This window comes from Elephas maximus, chromosome 3, assembly GCF_024166365.1.
Source record: "Elephas maximus indicus isolate mEleMax1 chromosome 3, mEleMax1 primary haplotype, whole genome shotgun sequence".
NCBI classification, from domain to species: Eukaryota; Metazoa; Chordata; class Mammalia; order Proboscidea; family Elephantidae; genus Elephas; species Elephas maximus.
The window spans coordinates 3,619,932-3,642,237 of record NC_064821.1 but is presented as its reverse complement, the minus strand read 5'-3'; the positions used below and the strand labels follow the sequence as shown (position 1 = coordinate 3,642,237).

General features: G+C 48.6%; 1 protein-coding gene across 1 annotated transcript; it reads right to left on the bottom strand.

Moving 5' to 3' along the window:
- Nucleotides 1-19,277: 19,277 nt before the first annotated feature.
- LOC126071892 (zinc finger protein 709-like) lies at nucleotides 19,278-22,246 on the bottom strand. The gene has a single exon (XM_049876329.1). It carries the CDS (start codon nucleotides 22,244-22,246, stop codon nucleotides 20,933-20,935), a length of 1,314 nt encoding a protein of 437 aa, XP_049732286.1. The 3' UTR covers nucleotides 19,278-20,932.
- Between the last annotated feature and the right edge of the window lie 60 nt (nucleotides 22,247-22,306).

The following is a 22,306-nucleotide window of genomic DNA, read 5'->3' as shown; positions in this document are numbered from 1 at the left end:
TTCTCCATAGAGTTTCCAAGGAGCGCCTGGTGGACTCAAACTGCCGACCTTTTGGTTAGCAGCCATAGCACTTAACCACTACGGCACCCTTATGAATACAGATACAAAAATCCTCAATAAGGGATAGCACAGTGAATTTAGAAAAATAATCAAAGAGTTATATGCCATCAGCAAGTGAAATTTATCCCAGCACAATATAATGTTGGTCTAACATCTGAAAATGAATTCAGGTAATTCAGGTAATTAATACCATATTAACAGAATGAAGGACAAAACAAAATATCACCTGAGATGCAAAAAAAAAAACAAAAAGAATTTAACTCACACAATGGAATACTGTTCAACCAAAAAGAGAAATTAAGCCCTGACGCATGCCACAACCTGGATGGACCTACAAAACACGTTCAACAAAACTGCTGTTGTTAGGTGCTGTCGAGTCTCTTCCAACTCAGAGGATTCCATCCTAGCAATCACTGCTGCGTTTGGGCCTACTGTTGCAGCCGCTGTATGAATCCATCTCGCTGAAAGTATTCCTCTTTGTCTCTGACCCTCTACTTTACCAAGCATGACGTCCCTCCTAACAACATGCCCAAACACATGAGATGAGTCTTGCCATCCTTGCGTCTAAGGAGTGTTCTGCCCATACTTCTTACAAGACAGATTTACTCCTTCTTCTGCCAGACTGTGGTATATTCCACGGCTCCAACCCCACCAACCCTGAGCAAACGCCCCCGGGGAAGAAAGGCCCCTCCCATAGTTCATCAGAAAATGGGGTGACCTCGGCAGAACCTGATCCTGTTATCCTGCTGGTGACCCTCTCCCCCGCCATATCCACCTGTCCTCACAGTCCCCAGTGACCCTCTCTCTGCTGTATCCACCTCCCCTCAGTACCCGGGTGACCCTCTCCCCGCCGTGTCCACCTCCCCTCACAGTCCCCAGTGACCCTCTCCCCGCCGTGTCCATCTTCTCTCACAGTCCCTGGTGACCTGCTCCCCGCCGTGTCCACCTCCCCTCACATTCCCCGATGACCCTTTCCCACCATGTCCACCTCCCCTCGCAGTCCCCGGTGACCCTCTCCCCGCCATGTCCACCTCCCCACAGTCCCCGGTGACGCTCTCCCAACCATGTCCACCTCCCCTCACGGTCCCAGCTGACCCTCTCCCCACTGTGTCCACCGACCCTCAGTCTCCGGTGGCCCTCTCCCTGCCGTGTCCTCCTCCCCTCAGTACCCAGTGACCCTCTCCCCGCAATGTCCACCTGCCCTCACGGTCCCCGATGACCGTCTCCCCACCGTGTCCACCTCCCCTCACAGTCCCCGGTGACACTCTGCCCGCCGTGTCCACCTCCCCTCACGGTCCCCGCTGACCCTCTCCCCGCCGTGTCCACCTCCCCTCAGTCCCCGGTGACCCTCTCCCCGCCGTGTCCACCTCCCCTCACGGTCCCCGATGACCCTCTCCCCTTCGTGTCCACCTCCCCTCACGGTCCCCGGTGACCCTCTCCCCTCCGTGTCCACCTCCCCTCAGTCCCCGGTGACCCTCTCCCCGCAGTGTCCACTTCCCCTCATGGTCCCCGGTGACCCTCTCCCCGCCGTGTCCACCTCCCCTCACGGTCCCCGGTGACCTTCCCCCCACCGTGTCCACCTCCCCTCAGTCCCCGGTGACCCTCTCCCCGCCGTGTCCACTTCCCCTCACGGTCCCCGGTGACCCTCTCCCCGCCGTGTCCACTTCCCCTCACGGTCCCCGGTGACCCTCTCCCCGCCGTGTCCACCACTCCTCAGTCCCCGGTGACCCTCTCCCCGCAGTGTCCACTTCCCCTCATGGTCCCCGGTGACCCTCTCCCCGCCGTGTCCACCTCCCCTCACGGTCCCCGGTGACCTTCCCCCCACCGTGTCCACCTCTCCTCAGTCCCCGGTGACCCCCTCCCCGCCGTGTCCACCTCCCCTCAGTCCCCGGTGACCCTCTCCCCACCGTGTCCACCTCCCCTCACGGTCCCCGGTGGCCCTCCCCCCGCCGTGTCCACCTCCCCTCAGTCCCCGGTGACTCCCTCCCCGCCGTGTCCACCTCCCCTCACAGTTCTGGGTGACCCTCCCCCCACCGTGTCGCCTTCCCTCAGTCTCCGGTGACCCTCTCCCCGCCGTGTCCACCTCCCTTCAGTCCCCACTGACCCTCTCCCTGCCGTGTCCACCTCCCCTCACAGTCCTCGGTGACCCTCCCCCCACCGTGTCGCCTCCCCTCACGGTGCCAGCTGACCCTCTCCCCGCCGTGTCCACCTCCCCACAGTCCCCGGTGACCCCCTCCTCGTCGTGTCCACCTCCCCTCAGTCCCCGGTGACCCTCTCCCCGCCGTGTCCACCTCCCCTCACTCCCCGCTGACCCTCTCCCCACCGTGTCCACCTTCCCTCAGTCCCCGGTGACCCTCTCCCCGCCGTGTCCACCTTCCCTCAGGCCCCGGTGACCCTCTCCCCTTCGTGTCCACCTCCCCTCACGGTCCCCGGTGACCCTCTCCCCTTCGTGTCCACCTCCCCTCAGTCCCCGGTGACCCTCTCCCCGCCGTGTCCACCTCCCCTCAGTCCCCGGTGACCCTCTCCCCTTCGTGTCCACCTCCCCTCAGTCCCCGGTGACCCCCTCCCCACCGTGTCCACCTCCCCTCAGTCCCCGGTGACCCTCTCCCCGCCGTGTCCACCTCCCTTCAGTCCCCGGTGACCCTCTCCCCGCCGTGTCCACCTCCCTTCAGTCCCCGGTGACCCTCCCCCCGCCGTGTCCACCTCCCCTCAGTCCCCGGTGACCCTCCCCCCGCCGTGTCCACCTCCCCTCAGTCCCCGGTGACCCTCCCCCCGCCGTGTCCACCTCCCTTCAGTCCCCGGTGACCCTCCCCCCGCCGTGTCCACCTCCCCTCAGTCCCCGGTGACCCTCCCCCCGCCGTGTCCACCTCCCTTCGGTCCCCGGTGACCCTCCCCCCGCCGTGTCCACCTCCCCTCAGTCCCCGGTGACCCTCTCCCCGCCGTGTCCACCTCCCTTCGGTCCCCGGTGACCCTCCCCCCGCCGTGTCCACCTCCCCTCAGTCCCCGGTGACCCTCTCCCCGCCGTGTCCACCTCCCTTCAGTCCCCGGTGACCCTCTCCCCGCCGTGTCCACCTCCCCTCAGTCCCCGGTGACCCTCTCCCCGCCGTGTCCACCTCCCTTCAGTCCCCGGTGACCCTCCCCCCGCCGTGTCCACCTCCCCTCAGTCCCCGGTGACCCTCTCCCCACCGTGACCCCCTCCCCGCCGTGTCCCCCTCCCCTCAGTCCCCGGTGACCCTCTCCCCACCGTGACCCCCTCCCCGCCGTGTCCCCCTCCCCTCAGTCCCCGGTGACCCTCTCCCCACCGTGACCCCCTCCCCGCCGTGTCCACCTCCCCTCAGTCCCCGGTGACCCCCTCCCCACCGTGTCCACCTCTCCTCAGTCCCCGGTGACCCTCTCCCCGCCGTGTCCACCTCCCCTCAGTCCCCGGTGACCCTCTCCCCGCCGTGTCCACCTCCCCTCAGTCCCCGGTGACCCTCTCCCCGCCGTGTCCACCTCCCCTCAGTCCCCGGTGACCCTCTCCCCGCCGTGTCCACCTCCCCTCAGTCCCCGGTGACCCTCTCCCCGCCGTGTCCCCCTCCCCTCAGTCCCCGGTGACCCTCTCCCCACCGTGACCCCCTCCCCGCCGTGTCCACCTCCCCTCAGTCCCCGGTGACCCCCTCCCCACCGTGTCCACCTCCCCTCAGTCCCCGGTGACCCTCTCCCCGCCGTGTCCACCTCCCCTCAGTCCCCGGTGACCCTCTCCCCACCGTGACCCCCTCCCCGCCGTGTCCACCTCCCCTCAGTCCCCGGTGACCCCCTCCCCACCGTGTCCACCTCCCCTCAGTCCCCGGTGACCCTCTCCCCGCCGTGTCCACCTCCCCTCAGTCCCCGGTGACCCTCTCCCCGCCGTGTCCACCTCCCCTCAGTCCCCGGTGACCCTCTCCCCGCCGTGTCCACCTCCCCTCAGTCCCCGGTGACCCTCTCCCCGCCGTGTCCACCTCCCCTCAGTCCCCGGTGACCCTCTCCCCGCCGTGTCCACCTCCCCTCAGTCCCCGGTGACCCTCTCCCCGCCGTGTCCACCTCCCCTCAGTCCCCGGTGACCCTCTCCCCGCCGTGTCCACCTCCCCTCAGTCCCCGGTGACCCCCTCCCCACCGTGTCCACCTCCCCTCAGTCCCCGGTGACCCTCTCCCCGCCGTGTCCACCTCCCCTCAGTCCCCGGTGACCCTCTCCCCACCGTGACCCCCTCCCCGCCGTGTCCACCTCCCCTCAGTCCCCGGTGACCCCCTCCCCGCCGTGTCCACCTCCCCTCAGTCCCCGGTGACCCTCTCCCCGCCGTGTCCACCTCCCCTCAGTCCCCGGTGACCCTCTCCCCACCGTGACCCCCTCCCCGCCGTGACCACCTCCCCTCAGCCCCCGGTGACTCGCGTGTCCCCCTATGAGGAGACGCTCTGGAGTCCCCTCCGCGCCGTCCGGCGCCCTGACTGCCCAGCCCGTGGCGAGATAGCTGTTCCCCTCTTCCTGTCCTCGGTTCCCAGGGTGGGGCCTTCACCTGGGGCTGCGTGCACGGCCGCTTCCAGCTCGTTCGAACCGGCCTTTCCCTCACCCAGTCTCGGACACCCGGCACGGTGCTCACCAGGGCCGGTTTCTGCAGACCTTCCAGGGTCCTCTCCGTGAAGACAAGCACCACGAAGAGCAGGTAAGACACATCTCCCAGCTGCGGCGCAGAAATATTACGCACGAAGAGGGTTGCAAAGCGTCGCACCACCTACACACCACTGAAGCTTCTCATTGGACAGTGTCCGCGGCTCCACCCCCCCAACCTCTAATTGGACAATTTTCCAGACAGCCCCACCCCTCGAGCGCTAAGTAACAGTCGGGGCGGGAGCACAAGCGCTGAGTGGGCGTGGCCCCCTCCAGGCCCCGCCCTGGGGCGTTCCTTTAGGACCCGCTCCCTCCGGGCCGCCAGCGCTCCCCCCGGCCCCCAGCGCTCCCCCCGGCCCCCAGCGCTCCCCCCGGCCCCCAGCGCTCCCCCCGGCCCCCAGCGCTCCCCCCGGCCCCCAGCGCTCCCCCCGGCCCCCAGCGCTCCCCCCGGCCCCCAGCGCTCCCTCCGGCCCCCAGCGCACACTGCTGTCTCCCGCAGCTCCAGGGTGTCCTGCATCTGCTCTTGGACACGGGAACACAAGTGCCCGCAAGAAACTCCAGACTCAGTTTCCAGGGGACCAACCTTCATCCAGAGCAGGAGGGGTGCCCAGGCGGGGACAGGAGGGCTTGGGGTCCCCGGGGTCAGAGACTCAGCCGGGCTGAGGGGCCACAAAGCGATCTAAATTAAAAAATATTATCCGGGATGAATTTTCAGGAAAAACTCCTGGTTTTCTCTTGGAATCTATCATTGTTGATTTTCTATTGTTGGTGTTGTTGTTAGGTGCCGTGGTGTCGAGAATGCTCCGACTCATAGCAACCCTCTGCACAACAGAAGGAGATACTGCCTCCTCCTGAGCCATCCTTACAATTGTTGTTACGCTTGAGCTCATTGTTGCAGCCACGGTGTCAATCCACCTCATTGAGGGTCTTCCTCTTTTCCGCTGACCCTGTACTCTCCCAAGCACGATGTCCTCCTCCAGGGACTGATCCCTCCTGACAACATGTCCAAAGTGTGTAAGAGCAGTCTCGCCATCCGTGCCTCTAAGGAGCATTCTGGTTGTACTTCTTCCAAGACAGATTTGTTCGTTCTTTTGGCAGTCCATGGTATATTCAATATTCTTCGCCAGCACCACAATTCAAAGGTGTCAACTCTTCTTCGGTCTTCCTTATTCACTGTCCAGCTTTCACATGCATATGATGTGATTGAAAATACCATGGCTTGGGTCAGGCACACCTTTGTCTTCAGGGTGACATCTTTGCTCTTCAACGCTTTGAAGAGGTCCTTTGCAGCAGATTTGCCCAATGCAACGTGTCTTTTGATTTCCTGACTGCTGCTCCCATGGCTGTAGATTGTGGATACAAGTAAAATGAAATCCTTGACAACTTCAATCTTTTCTCCGTTGATCATGTTGTTGCTCATCGGTCCAGTTGTGAGGATTTTTGTTTTCTTTATTTTGAGGTGTAATCCACACTGAAGGCTGTGGTCTTTGATGTACATTAGTAAAGTGCTTCAAGTCCTCTTCACTTTCGGCAAGCAAGGTTGTGTCATCTGCGTATTGCAGGTTGTGAATGAGTCTTCCTCCAATCCTGATGCCTCGTTCTTCTGCATATAGTCCAGCTTCTCGTATTATTTGTTCAGCATACAGATTAAATAGGTATGGTGAAAGAATACAACCCTGATGCACACCTTTCCTGACTTTAAACCAATCAGTATCCCCTTGTTCTGTCTGAACAACGGCCTCTTGATCCATGTAAAGGTTCCTCATGAGCACAATTAAGTGTTCTGGAATTCCCATTCTTCGCAGTGTGATCCATAGTTTGTTATGATCCACACAGTCAAATGCCTTTGCATAATCAATAAAACACAGGTAAACATCCTTCTGGTATTCTCTGCTTTCAGCCAGGATCCATCTGACATCAGCAATGATATCCCTGGTTCCATGTCCTCTTCTGAAACCAGCCTGAATTTCTGGCAGTTCCCTGTCGATATACTGCTGCAGCTGTTTTTAAATGATCTTCAGCAATATTTTGCTTCCAGTCACCGAGTGCTTGCGTGTGATATTAATGATATTGTTCTATAATTTCCACATTCGGTTGGATCACCTTTCTTGGGAATAGGCATAAATATGGATCTCTTCCAATCAGTTGGCCAGGAAGCTGTCTTCCATATTTCTTGGCATAGAGGAGTGAGCACCTCCAGCGCTGCATCTGTTTGGTGAAACATCTCAATTGATATTCCATCAATTCCTGGAGGCTTGTTTTCCGCCAATGCCTTCAGAGCAGCTTGGACTTCTTCCTTCAGTACCATCGGTTCCTGATGATATGCCACCTCGTGAAACGGTTGAATACCGACTAATTCTTTTTGGTATAATGACTCTGTGTATTCCTTCCATCTTCTTTTGATGCTTCCTGCATCATTTAATATCTTCCCCACGGAATCCTTCACTATTGCAACTGGAGGCTTGAATTTTTTCTTCAGTTCTTTCAGCTTGAGAAACGCCGAGCGTGTTCTTCCGTTTTGGTTTTCCGTCTCCAGCTCTTTGCACATGTCATTATAATACTTTACTTTGTCTTCTTGAGAGACCCTTTGAAATCTTCTGTTCAGTTCTTTTACTTCATCAATTCTTCCTTTTGCTTTAGCTGCTCAATGCTCAAGAGCAAGTTTCAGAGTCTCCTATGTTCATTAAAACGGATTAGATACTGTTTGCTTCTGTAAAATTCCACTGAACCTGTATTATTTTACGATTAGAAATTTTCAGGTCAGTATTCCAATTCAGATTGTGTTCTGCCTTCCCACAGTACTCTGTTTACAATCACTGTACAGGAAGTCCCATTTCCCACACTCCTCACTCCGAGATTTGGATGAGTCCACACCACCACCCTCTCTCATCCTCAGACCCAATCAACTGATTAGAAAATAAACCCCCGCTGGGCGCCCTGTGACAACTCCATTTCTGTTTCTGCCCGCCCTCTCCACACAAGGCTGACTCTGTTCCTGGATGGTCTCAGTTTGAACGTCTCACATTGTCGAAGAACAAAACCTCATACGCTGTCATGAGTAAAAGAAAATGAGCTCTACTGAGGAAAAGCAACTCGAGTTGTGGCAGCACAACAAAGTGCTCCACAGAGCAGAAGAGGTGGAGTTTTAGATATAAAGTTCAGCATGATCAAAACCATAAAACATCTGAAAAAAAAATTCTTCATATCAGTGAACTATTTTCATGTATTTCCTGAGAACAGTCTGTGCGAGCAATTTTCGAGAACATTTCTGCCACATGCTTCCTGGAAGGTTTTGTCATAAGTTTCTCGGAACATTATGAATGCAGTCTTAAGCACATACCTTCCAAGGACAGCCAGTTTGCTGCCTCCTCTGAGCCCCTCCAGAGCCAGTGCAGATTAACTCACTACTGTGAACCCAGCCTGACCGCCTCTATTTCTGAGGGTCTGCTGACATCATCTTCTGAGTGCTATTCCCCTTGTGAGCCTTAGCTTTCCTTTTGTTAATGGATCTATAGAAATCTCTCCTTGACATCCAAACCCCTATTTTCTTTTCCTTTATTTAGGTGCTTGTTGTACATCTCCCTGACCTAATTTAAACTCCATTGGAACAAAGGTGGGGGCCACTGGTTTCCTCTCCAACGTTGAGTCCACACAGCACCAGCGTGGCCCTCGATCACGCTCCTGATCCCTCCTACCCAGAGTGCCCCCTCGGACCCAGTCCACAGCAAAGCTAGAATCTGTATTTTATTAAGACCCCAGGGAGATTCTTGAGCAAGTGAATTTGAGTGCTCGCAGCTCTATGGCAGGTAGAACTCAAGGAATGAACACACCAACAGATACTACCTTTTCTATCATTCGAGGAATTATTTACCCCTGTAGAGGGCTTACTCATCGTTTTTCAGACTCTAAAATACATGATTTCTCATAACCTTATGTCTCTGGAATTAGGATGTATCACGGTATTGATGGCTTCAATAACATTGTCAACAGCTTCGTTTTCATATTTTAAAATCTCTGATACGAGAATTTCTTTTAAAATCTAAAATAAATTAAATAGATGAATAAGGAATTACCCTCAGGATGAAATTAAACTGAGGCACCGGGATGAGAAGAGTGTTGGCTAAGGACACTGAGATCATTTGCAGTCCTGCTAGGATTCAGACAAGCGTGTCTGACCTCAAAGCCTGGGCAACAGGGCCACCACCAGCAACAAGGCTCCCTCCTAGATCAAGATGCCACATTTCAAGGGGGCAAGTCTCCTTGCTTCCATTTCAAAGATATCTCCATGCTACCTTCTATTTAGGGGTCCTTTTCCCTGCTTTACTCTTCCCAAAACCTAAGAGCCTCCTAAGTATAGAAATCATGACTATTATTATACAGTTACATCTAGAACTGGTCTGGGCCCACTAAGTATTTCTTAAATCAATGTTTGTGGGAGGGGATGTCCTTAGGGACACAGGTGGGTCATTGGAACAGGTTGGTATTGAAGCCCATCAGAATGCAGGGTCCAGGTCTCACCCTTTAGGTTGCTTCCTCTCAGCCACAGGGATCAGTGACACCCACCCTACCTCTGCCTTCTCAGCCTGGAGCACAGGGAGCGCAGAGTCTAGGCATCTTCTAGGCAGTCGGTAAAGGGTAGGTGATATCGCAGAGTTATTGCTCCCAGGAGGAGATCCCAGACTCTAGACCAAAACTCAGTAGAGTTCAATGATACACTGAATCTTACATGAAGTGACTAAAATTTAAAAGGAATCCTCACCCCAAAATATCTCCACAGAAAGCAAGAGTCTGCAAAAAAGAAACACATTTTTCTCCAGTGAGATTACTCGAAGATATTTAACAATCATCCTCCTTTTTAGCATTTGTGAGTTTATCTCCCATAAATGTGCAATGTTCTTGTGGTAAAAAGAAATCAACTGAGAGGCATTTGTTGTGAATACTCATGATGACGGTGATGATATCTAATGTAAAATTGCTGGTTGACCAAGTACAGCAAGAAGCCGAGATCCCCAGTCTCTGACAGGTTGTGGATGGAGACCTACGTTGGAAGCTCATGAGGAAGGGAACAGTACATCAACACCTGTCCTTGATGTTAGCCGGGTGACAGGGTCTGCCAGGAAGCCCAGTGCCTTTGATTAAAGTTTACCGGCCAAGGGGGAATTCATGCTCTAGCAAGCATATTTTCCTGCACCTACAGAAACATTGCAGGTAAAGTAGAATAGTCCATGAGTAGGCTAAAGGATTAAAAACACCTGCATCTCTAGAAAGTGCCCGATGGACTTTGGAACATGTCTGCCTTGTCTGTGCTTGGGAAGCAAGATCCCCATGTTCAATGAACATAGCTAGGACTAAGAAGCATCTTTCTGTCCAGTATTTGCCTGGTTCCAGTTGGCATTGTTTCCCTACCCCAAGGACAGAATGCTACTGCAAAGCGCGGTTACACTGTTGTTCTTGTTGTTAGGGGCCATCGAGTCAACTGCGACTCATATCGACCCCATGTGACAGAGTAGAACTGCCCCATAGGCTTTTCTAGGCTGCAATCTTTATGGCAACAGATCACCAGATCTTTCTCCCGTGAGCCACTGGGTGTGTTCAAACCACAACTCTTTCAGTCAGTAGCCGAGTGCTTAACCATTGCACCACCAGTCCTCCTTATGGTCACATCAGAGCATTCAATAACTCATCCGGAAACAAACAGGACAAGGAGAGACTAATTTTAATCCAGTTACAGACACCGCACTGTGGACAGCCTCCTGATCAACTCAACGTGGTAATGAAGATGAAGATGTCACAGGTTAACATCCTGCTGGATGACATTATCTGTCCTCCTCTATGACCGGAGACTGTGAAACAGGAAAATGGCCATGACACTAGAAAATCAATATAACTCACCACATAAATAAAACAACCACATGATCATCTCAACCAATATAGAAAATGCATCTTATAAAACTCAACACCCTGTGCTGATAACAACTCTCAGCAAAATAAGAACAGAAGGGGAATTCCTCAACATAATTAAGGGCATATACGCAAAAGTAACAGCCAACATCATTCCCAACTGAAAGACTGAGAGCCTTCCCCTTGAGAAAAGGCACTTTTATTCAATATTATACTGGAAGTGCTAGCTGGAGCAATAAGGCAAGAAATGGAAATAAAGGGTATCCAAAGTAGAAAGGAAGAAGTAAAACTATCTCTATTTTCAGATGACATGATCCTACACATACGAAATCCCAGAGATTCCACAAGAATCTACTGGATCTAATAGAAGAACTCAGCAAAGTTGCAGGGTACAAGATCAACACACAAAAATCAGCTGGTTTCTGTGATGGTTAAGGTTGTGTGTCAGCGTGGCTGGGCCGTGGTTCTCAGTGGTTTGGCAGTTACGTTGATGTGGTTTGGCAGTTACATAATGATGTATTTTGTCAATTTTGTAACGATGTAGTTATCCTCCATTTTGTGATATAATTCAATCACCTCCATGATGTGATCAGCCAATCGTTTGTAAGGGTAGTTTCCTCAGGGGTATGACCTGCATTCAATATATATGGAGTTCTAGCAAAGCTTGCTGGCTTTTCCTTACTCTGGATCCTGCATCCAACTTGTCATCATCTGAACTCCGGTCTTGGGACTTGAGCCAGAGGCCTGCCGTATTGCCTACCAATCTTCAGATTCATCAGCCTCTGTAGCCTGTGAGCCAGCAGCCTGCCATTTTACCTTCCAATCTTGGATTCATCAGTCACCGCAGCCTGTAAACCAGTAATAGGCCACCTAACCTGCCAACCTTGGGTTCATCAGCCCCTGCAGTTACCTAAGTCAGGAGAACCCTCCAGCCTGACATCTGACCCACAGACGTGGGACTTGCCAACCTCTACAGTGGCATGAGCCATTTCTTTGAGATAAATCTCTCTCTCTCTCTCTCTCTCTCTCTCTCTCTCTATATATATATATATATATATATACGTATGTATGTATGTACATTTGTCTTAGGCTGGGTTCTATAGAGAAGCAAAACCAGTAAAGCGTATAAACATATATAAAGATTTATCTCAAGGAAATGACTCACAGCTATAGAGGTTGCACAGTCTCAAGTCCATAGGTCAGGCTGGAGACTGCTCCTGATTCACGGAGCAGCAAGGGCTGGTCAGAAAGCTGGGCTCTTGCTCACAAGCTGTGAAGATCGACAAATCCCAAGATTGGCAGATCAACCAGCAAGACCACAGGTGAGCTGCTAGCTCAAGTCCCAAGAACCAGAGGTCAGACGAACAGGAGCTAGCTGCAGGATCCAGAGTGAACAAAAGCCCCTGAGGCTTGCCAGAATGTCCACTTATATTCGATGCAGGCCACGTGCCCAAGAAAACTCCCTTTCAACTGACTGGCTACCCACAGCAGATCCCATCATGGAGGTGATCACATATAAACATCTTACCAAATCTCATCACAGAAATGATCACAACACCAAATGACTGCCAGACTACATCATAACTGCCAAACCACTGAGAATCATGGCCCAGCCAAGTTGACCCACAATTTTAACCATCACATATATATACACACATACACACATACATACATATATATACACCCTTCACTGGTTTTGCTTCTCCGGAGAACCCAGCCTAAGACAGGTTTCTTTATGGTGACAAGAAGAACTCTAAAAAGGAAATTAAAAAAAAAAAACCATTTACAATAGCCCCCACGATGTCCTTGGAGAAGGACATCATGCTTGGTAAAGTAGAGGGTTAGCGAAAAAGAGGAAGACCCTCAACGAGATGGACTGACAGTGGCTACAATAATGGGCTCAAGCATAACAATGATTATTAGGATAGCACAGGACTGGGCAGTGTTTCATTCTGTTGTACATGGGGTCAGTATGAGTGAGAACCGACTCAACAGCATTTAACAACAAACCTAATCAGACCTACATAAATGGAAGGACGTTCTGTGCTCATAGACTGGAAGACTTAATATTGTGAAAGCAATCTATAGATACAATGCAATCCTGATTCAAATTCCAACAAAATTCCATACTGAAACGGAAAAACTAATCACCAACTTTATATGGAAAGAGGCCAAGAACAGCAAAAGCAATACTGAAGAACAACAACAAATTAGGAGGCCTCACACTCCTTGATCTCAAAGCATACTATACAGCTATAGTAATTAAAACGGCCTGGTTCTACGACAGACACATAGACCAGTGAATTAGAATTGAGAGCCCAGAAATGAATCCATCCATCTACGGACAATTGATTTTTGAAAAGAGGTCAAAGTCCATTCAGTGGGGAAGAAACAAATGGTGCTGGCAATATTGGATATCCACTTGCAAAAAAAAAAAAAAAACAGGACCCATACCTCACACCTTACACAAAAACTAACTCAAAATGGATCAAACACTTAAATATTAAAGCTAAAACTATGAAGTTCTTGGAAGAAAACATAGGGATAAAACTATAGGACCAAATTAAAAAAGATTACCAAACACAACTACAAATGCATGAACAGCAGAAGACAAATTAGATAACTGAGACCTCACAAAAATTAAATACTTAGGCTCATCAAAAGACTATCAAAAGAGAAAAAAGACAACCTACAGCCTGGGAAAAGTCTTCAGGAATGACAACCAAAAAAATGTATGTGTAAGTATATATATACGTGTATGCTTGTATGTGTCTAGGCATGTATACAAGTGTGCACGTATATGCACATGTGTATGTATGTACATGCATATAGATTCATATATATAATAAAGCACATAGGGGGCACAGATACAGATACTTCTTAGACATAACAAAACACCTCGTGGGATTGGTTTTCTTGGTGTGAAGGCTTAGGACCATAATCTCATGGAACACCTTAGTCAACTGGCATGACACAGTTCATAAAGTTTATGTTCTACATCCAAATTACCAGGGTCACTTACTCTGGTGAGTACTGTCTGGGGTCTTAAAAGCTTGTGATCAGCTATCTAAGATACAGCCATTGGTTTCTACTTGTCCAGGGCAAGAGAAAGAAGGAAACCCAAGACCCAGAGAAGAAACTAGTCTACAGAACTGTCCACACAAACCACAGCCTCATCCACCCTGAGACCAGAAGAACTAGATGGTACCCAGCTAGCACTACCAATCCTTTTGATCACTGCCACACAGAAGGATCCTGATAGAATCAGAGAAAAACGTGGAACAGAGCCACAAATTCTTGAAAAATCCAGACTTATTAGGCTGATTGAGAGTAGACGACTCCCCGAGACTACTACCCTGAGACACCCTTTAAACCTTGATCCAAAACTATCCTGAGGTCACCTTTTAGTTAAATAACAGATTGGATCACAAAATAAAGAATATTAATCAAGAGGACTGCACTCCTTTAAAAAAAATCACCTATATGAGAACAAATGGTCAACAATTACTCTCAAACAAAGATAAGAAGGTGAGAGTGTGGGGAAACTAGATTACTGGAAATGAAACAATCAAAATGAGAATGTTCACACGTCATGAAGGATGTAACCAAGATCACTAAACAATTTGTGTAGAAATTGTTGAACGATAACCTACTCTGTTGTGTAAATTTGCATATAAAGCACAGTAAAATATTATTTAAAAAAGGAGAAAATGGCCTTGGACAGGCGAGACCTGGCATGATCCCAACAGCTTGGCCTCGCCTTGCTAGGAGCTGGCCATGCATTCACAGAGAGACAAGGCATCATCCTGTTGAACACAAACGGATTCATGAAACACCAGTATAAGACGGGGCTACTCTGTGACCATTATGGGTCAGGACAAAAGCAAGCCCACTCCATAGTGATGTCTGAGCAGAGAGAGAAACAAGGGCATCGTCCAAAGCACAACTTCTATCCTGGCCAACAGGGGTGACTGCTGCATCTTTCTAGTAACAGCTACCTATAATGCTGGACAAGGAGGTGGGGCCAAGACGGCAGAGTAGTCAGATGCTTCCTGTGATCCCTCTTACAACAAAGACCCGAAAAAACAAGTGAACCAATTATATGTGACAATCTAGGAGCCCTAAACATCAAAGACAATGTTGGGGAATCCAACTGAGTAGCAGGGGAGGGAGAGATGGTTCAGAAGCAGCGAAGAGTTGCCAGACCTGACCTGGCTGGTACCAGCACCTTGCAGGCTAGATTGGCTGGCACGAGCAGTGAGGAAAGACTGAGCGGCAGAAAGTCGGCTCAAACCTCCAGAACCAATGAGAAATAGCACTCCATCAGCGAGAGATAAGTACGAGCATCTAACCTACCTCACAGATCAAAAAAAACAAAACAAAACCCTACCTTTGGGAAATACCGCTCTCCCATTCACCTCCTCCCTCCCCACTCTGCTCCAGGTCCTAGTCCAGGTTCAGAGATTGCTGCGCTCCCTGGGCCGGAAGTAGGATCCGTCGCACACCCTGAGCCATTCTCCAAGCTTTGGAGAGGGAAAAAATTAACAAACAGGAAAATAATCTGCACTGCCCCTTCGCCTAGGCATAGACATAAGGGGTCCACAGACTCTGAATGCCTTTCACCCCTGCGTAGACCTGTGCGGGCCCATTTCAACAGTGTAGGCCCTCAGTAGCGCCAGGGTATATACCTGAAGCCTATTTTCACCTGTATCTGCTATAAGGGGGAGTGGCAGATTTGTTACATTTGACACCATCCTGCCCATTAAGCAAGGTCCTCGCCTACCTACATCAGGAGTCTGAGGACTGGTGGTGGCTCCACCCACTCTGTCGAGCCACCTGTGACAGAGGTCCAAGAATAAGTGGTGCCTCCCAGTTACAGCCAACAGCATTGGGTGCCCAAAGTCCGGCTGCAAAATCCACCTACCTATGCACTCTAGGGAACAGGGACACGCTTTCCATCCAGACACGCAGGGGCAGCAGTCAGGCCCCTGCCTTGATCAGTGTATGACCCCTACTGCAGCCAGATGCCTGTGCCTACTCCAAACACCCCTGCCCATCTAGGACTGTAGGTAAGAGCCTGCACCATATACTTGGTGACCAACGACCCGGACACCTAAGCTGAATCCACACAAGAAAAGTAAATGGACTCTTGGGCTCACATACCTAGTAACCAGCCACCTGGTGACAGGACATGAGAGCTTCAAAGGTGCCAATAATCAAACTAACTCACACAATCAGCCTATCTGGGCATATCAAAACAAAACAAGAAGCCAGGATACAGTAAGCAAACATAAAACAAATACAATAACTTATTGATGGCTCAGAGACAACAGTCAATATGAAATCATGCAAAGCGGCAGACCATGACAGCTTCAGCAGGCCACCAAAACAAAGGATCAAAAAACCTTCTGGGGGAAGAGAATTGCTTGGAATTACCAGAGGTAGAATTCAAAAGACTAATACACAGAACTCCTCAAGAAATCAGCAAGGAGATCAAGCAAAACACAGAACAAGCCAGGGAACACACACACAAAGCAATAGAGGAACTTAAAAAGGTTATTCAAGAGCATAATGACAAATTTAACAGGCTGCAAGACTCCACAGAGAGACAGCAAACACAAATCCAAAAGATTAACAATAAAATTTCGGAAGTACACAACTCAATAGAAAGTCACAGGAGCTGAATTGAGGCAATGAAGTCAGGATTAGTGAGATTGAAGATAAAGCACTTGACACCAAGGTATTTCAGGAAAAATCAGATAAAAGAATTTTAAAAAATGGAAGAAACACTAAGAATTATGTGGGACTCTATGAAGAGGAATAACCTACCAGTGATTGGATGGAGTACCAGAACAGAGGGAGATATCAGAGACTACAGAGAGAATTGTTGAAGATACACTGGCAGAAAACTTCCCCAATATTGTGAAAGGTGAAAAGGTTATCTATCCAAGAAGCTCATCGAACCCCACAGAAGGTAGATCCCAAAAGAATGTCACCAAGACATATTATAATCAAACTTGCCAAAACTAAAGATAAAGAGAGAATTTTAAGAGTGGCTAGGGAAAAACGAAAAGTCACCTACAAAGGAGAGTCAATAAGACAGCTCCAACTACTCAGCAGAAACCATGCAGGCAGGAAGGCAACGGGGTGACATATATAAAGCCTTGAAGGAAAACAAACAGCCAGCCAAGAATTACACATCCAGCAAAACTGTCTCTCAAATACCATGGCGAAATTAGGGCATTTCCAGACAAACAGAAGTTCAGGGACTTTGTAAAAACCAAACCAAAATTACAAGAAATACAAAGAGTGTCCTCGGGTTAGAAAATGAATAACATCAGATAACAACCTAAGACTAGAACACAGGACAGTGCAACCAGATATCAACCCAGACAGGAAAGTCACAAAAATAAATCAAAGCTAAAACACTGAAAATAAGGAAACAGAGACATCAATATGTAAAAAATGGCAACATTAAAACAAAAAAGAGGGAATAAATAATGTAGTCACAGATCTTTCGTACAGATAAGAAGTCAAGGCAATAGAAAGAAAGAAAAGACTGGTTTAAAGTAAGAAAAATAGGGGTAGGTACTAAGGTGACCACAAAGGAAGCTAACTGTCCTACACAGCAGTGTAACGTTGCACAGACAGACTGAAACTTCGTGAGTGGCCATTAACCAGTTGCTGTGGACTAGATCGTGACTCGTGGATCTTCAGTCTATTTTTCTAATGTTGTAGATACAAATTATAAAGTTTCCCAATCTTGGAATTATCGACCTTCCCTGATTGCTTCCAACCCAGTGAAAAGCTCTAATTCATTGTACCTTCCCCAAATTGTCCATACACATTCCCAAATCTTACAAGACCCTCCTACTGAGACAACCAAGGTCACCCCAAGACATGTGCTTTATACCTTTGCAGCAGGTCAGGAGTCTCAACTTTGTTTGCCCACCACAGGTATGTTCCTGGTGTTCTTTGGCTGGAGGGCACTGACATGAGCAATATTTAGACTTTCATTATTAGGCAATGAATAAAAAGTCATTTTAATGGGAAAAGATGGTAGTAATAAAGGAACTACAGAAAATCACACCAGAAAGAACACCCCAGAACATATAAAGAAAAACAGAAATAATCACAAGGATGAATTAACAATCCATAATCAGAATAGTGTTTTAAAAATTACTGTTTTTAAACCACTGTGTTGTTTAAAGTCAGGAAAGGTGTGTGTCAGGATTGTATCCTTTCATTATACTTATTTGATCTGTATGCTGAGCAAATAACCTGAGAAGCTGGCCTGTATGAAGAAGAATGTGGCATCAGGACCGGAGGAACACTCATTAACAATTCGTGTTACGCAAATGACACAACCTCGCTTGTTGAAAGCGAAGAGGACTTAAAGCATGTACTGATGAAAACCAAAGATCATAGCCCTCAGTATGGATTACACCTCAACATAAAGAAAACAAAAATCCCCATAACTGGACCAATAAGCAACATCATGATAAATGGAGGAAAGATTGAAGTTGTCAAGGATTTCAGTTTACTTGGATCTGCAATGAATGTCCATGGAAGCAGCAGTCAAGAAATCAAATGATGTACTGCATTGGACAAATCTGCTGCAAAAGATCTCTTTCAAGTGTTAAAAAAAAAAAAAGCAAAGATGTCACCTTGAAGGCTTAGATGCACCTGACCCAAACCAGGGTGTTTTCAATTGCCTCATACGAATGCAAAAACCAGACAATTAAGGGAGACCGAAGAATTGATGCCTTTAAATTATGGCACCGGTGATGAATACTGAATGTACCATGGACTGCCAGAAAAACGAACAAATCTGTCTTGGAAGAAACAAGTTATCAGGAGGGGCTAGTCCCTAGGGAAGGACATCATGCTTGGTAAATCAGAGGGTCAGCAAAAAAAAGGAAGACCCTCAACAAAATGGATTGACACAGTGGCTGCAACAATGGACTCAAAACAGAGCACTAATTGTGAGGATGGCGCAGGACCGTGCGGTGTTTTGTTCTGTTGTGCGTAATTTTTTTTTTTTTACATAGGGTCGCTGTGAGTGTGAGCCGACTTGATGCACATAACAATTCAGAATAGAATATTTCAACATATCATCTCAGTTAATGAAACAGAAAACATAATGACATTTATAACTATACAACAGATTTTAAAACCTAGGTAAGATTTTCTAAGATACATTTACAGAAGTATGTCTGATGAACCATGCCAATTGTTTTCTATCTCATATTAAAAACTGAAAGGAATTAAACACTGGGTAATCACATATAAAAATGAAAGTAACTAAATATGGTAGATTTACTGCTTATAGATGGAATTCGGCTGTAACAGAAAACTCCCATGATCTGCCAAACACAGTTCAAATGATTATTTCAATCATGGAGATGTCAGAAACAGTAATTTCATGGTCAGTGCAGTCCCATAACAAAGCCATCAGGGAACTATGCTTCCTGCATTCTCGGTGAAGGCATTAAATCTGTCAGGGTGGAATCAGAGAAAAGAACTGCTATTGCAGGAATGAGTGCTTACAGAGGATAACGGGTCAGCCGGAAGCCACGTAAGCCTGAGTGCCAAAGAAAGTCCCTGATGGGGGAGTTTCTGGAAAACCCTGTGGAAGCCACTGCCTAGGAGGGAACTAAAGTCTACACTGTACAAAAATACTTTACTCTGTGGAGAGTGGAACAAAAGAGTTTTATTGAGGAATGGAACAGCTGTAACTGGATAGAGGGGCGGCACGATGTAAACCATACAACGTGCTCCAAAGTACATGAGGACTGAGGGGTTTTTATATATAAATTCCAGCATGGCTGTGACCACAATTCTGTGCAGAGGCTTCTGAGAAGAGTTGGTGCAAGCACTTTTGGAAAATATTTTTGATACACACTTCCTGGAACATTCTCACCACATACTCTCTGAGAACAACCACACATCTCATCTCCACCCCTTGCTTTCTTCAGAGCTGTTCACGCTAACCCATTACTGTGAGCTCTCTCTGTGAACGCCTCTATGCTGAAGGGCTGCTAACACGTCAAGCACGTGGTGTGCGGTTTGGGCTGTTCCTGAGTGAGAAAGCCAGGTGCCAAAGATGTGCTGTAACCTAGGCTACTGGGTTTCTATGCATCTCTCTCTCCTGATGGCCCAGCAGAATGGAGAGAAATGCTTCTTCACTTCCGCCTTCCAACACTCACGCACCTTCCCCTTCTCATGAACTTTAACCCGGAGTCATAAACAGAAGGGACTCGGGGAGATGTAGCTCCCAACCTTATCCATGATGACAACTGTGGTGAAAGGAGTTCCTTTATGGGGCCTTTTGCCTTGGCTCTTTGGAAAAATGGCTTGAGAGACATTCCCCCTAAGCCCTGAAGAGTTACACCTGCCTAGTTTTCTACAAGGAAGAGTTTTGTTACTTTTGTTTGGTTGATTGACATTTCCTGAGTAGGTGAAAACAGCTTGGTTTGCTACTTTTTGCCTGGCCCTGAGCTACAGCCTGCCATGTGATTGGTATGCACCTTGCAGGGATTGGTCAACAGACAAGGCAAATGAGGTGAGATGTAGCCCAGCCGTGCATACTATGCAAATGAGGTATCTGTGGCCTAGCAAGAGGGGATTGGTCAGTTTGTGGTCCCCCACTGAGAGGGGCCATGCCTTGAAACTGGCAAAGAATTGTGTATATAGATGCAGCCAGCCTAACAGTTTTTTGTTTAGAGACAGAAAAAAGCAAGAAGAAAAGCAGAAGGAAGAGAGGAGACAGAGAGAGAGAGGAGGCAAGGAACCTCCTAAAAGAGCTGTTTAATAGTGGTCAAAGGCTCTAACACTGAAGACAGCAAGAGGCCTAGAAGGGGTCCAGCAGCAGAGGTGGTGGCAACAGATGGCAGGGCCAAGAGGAGCCTGTCCTCAGGGGCCTGAGAGGAATCCCGCACTACTGAGAGGAGCTGAGAGAGCTATCCTGCACTAAAGAAGGGAGACTCTACCTACATGCTTCCTGATCCTGATTCTTGAGTTGTAATCTGTTGATTCTGATACCGACTTGTACCCTGGTCCTTAATAAACCACTTAAGTGTAAGTATGGTCTGTGAATTCTGTGTGGCCACTGCAACAGATTATCAAACCCAGAAGAGAAGTAGAGAGTGCCATGGCAGGGATGGCAGGTTTCAGAATTGGTAAAAAGGTTGCACAGTGGACGTATGTGTGATCTCCACCTCATGGGAGTCGGCTTTGTGCTGACGGTGATTCTCATTATCCCCCATTACATTAGACAGGTACTGATATTACTGCTCGTCCCATTTTACAGAAGGTTTCCCAACATGCCTTGTATTCTTAAGGCTTCCCTCATTCTTTACATACATACTGTGTCTCTCCATTGTGCATTTTCATATGCACGTCAAAGTATTTGGAATATTGATAGACTTTCCCACAGTGATTACATTCATAGGGTTTGTCTCCAGTATGTTTTCTCAGATGTTCTTGAAGGGATATGAGACACTTGTAGGCTTTTCCACACTGCTTACATTCGTAGGGTTTCTCACTAGAATGTGTTCTCATATGGTTTCGTAAGGAGGTAGGCCATCTGAAAGTTTTCCCACATTGTTTACATTCATAGGGTCTTTCAACACTGTGTGTTTTCATATGTTGTCGAAGGACTGCGAGCATACTGTAGACTTTCCCACATTCCTTACATTCATAGACTTTCCCTCCACTATGCATGTTCACATGTTGTCGAAAATATTTGGGACAACGGAAACTTTTGCCACATTGCTTACATTCATAAGGTTTCTGTTCACTGTGCGTTTTCTCATGTCCATGAAGGGCTGGGTAACTAGTGAAGGCTCTTCCACACTGCTTACATTCATAGGGTTTCTCCCCAGTGTGTTTCCTCAGATGTTCTTGAAGGGATATGAGACACTTGTAGGCTTTTCCACATTGCTTACATTCATAGGGTTTCTCGCTAGAGTGCGTTCTCATATGGTTTCGTAAGGAGGTAGGCCATCTGAAGGTTTTCCCACATTGTTTACATTCATAGGGTCTTTCACCACTGTGCGTTTTCATATGCTGTCGAAGGTTTGCAGGCATACTATAGACTTTCCCACATTCCTTACATTCATAGATTTTCTCTCCACTATGCATGTTCACATGTTGTCGAAAATATTTGGGACAACGGAAACTTTTGCCACATTGCTTACATTCGTAAGGCTTCTGTTCACTGTGTGTTTTCTCATGTCCATGAAGGGCGGAATAACTAGTGAAGGCTTTTCCACACTGCTTACATTTATAGGGTTTCTCTCCAGTGTGTGTTCTCTCATGTTCTTGAAGGGATGAGTAAAAACTGAAGGCTCTCCAACAATACTTACATTCATAGGGTTTCTCTCCAGTGTGCATTCTCACATGTTCTCGAAAGTATGTGGGACAACTGAAGGCTTTCCCACATTCCTTACATTCATACGGTTTCTCTCCACTGTGACGTCTTAAATGTAGCTTAAGGGAAGATAAATGCATAAAGGTTTTCCCACATACTTCACATGCAGGGATTTTCTGTCCTTTATGACCGCTCACACGTTTCCTAAACATGAGAGGCAAGTGAATGATTAGTATGACTACATATTTCACATTCTCAGTGAATGGGGATGGTTTCTGCACTGTCTGCATTGCTTCAAAGTGGAACAACCCGAACACTTGGCTGAGGGTTTAAATAAAGCCATTGCTTTC

Excerpts from the sequence above, each read along its gene's own strand:
- LOC126071892 (XM_049876329.1), bottom strand. The coding sequence starts at position 22,246 with ATGCAGACAGTGCAGAAACCATCCCCATTCACTGAGAATGTGAAATAT.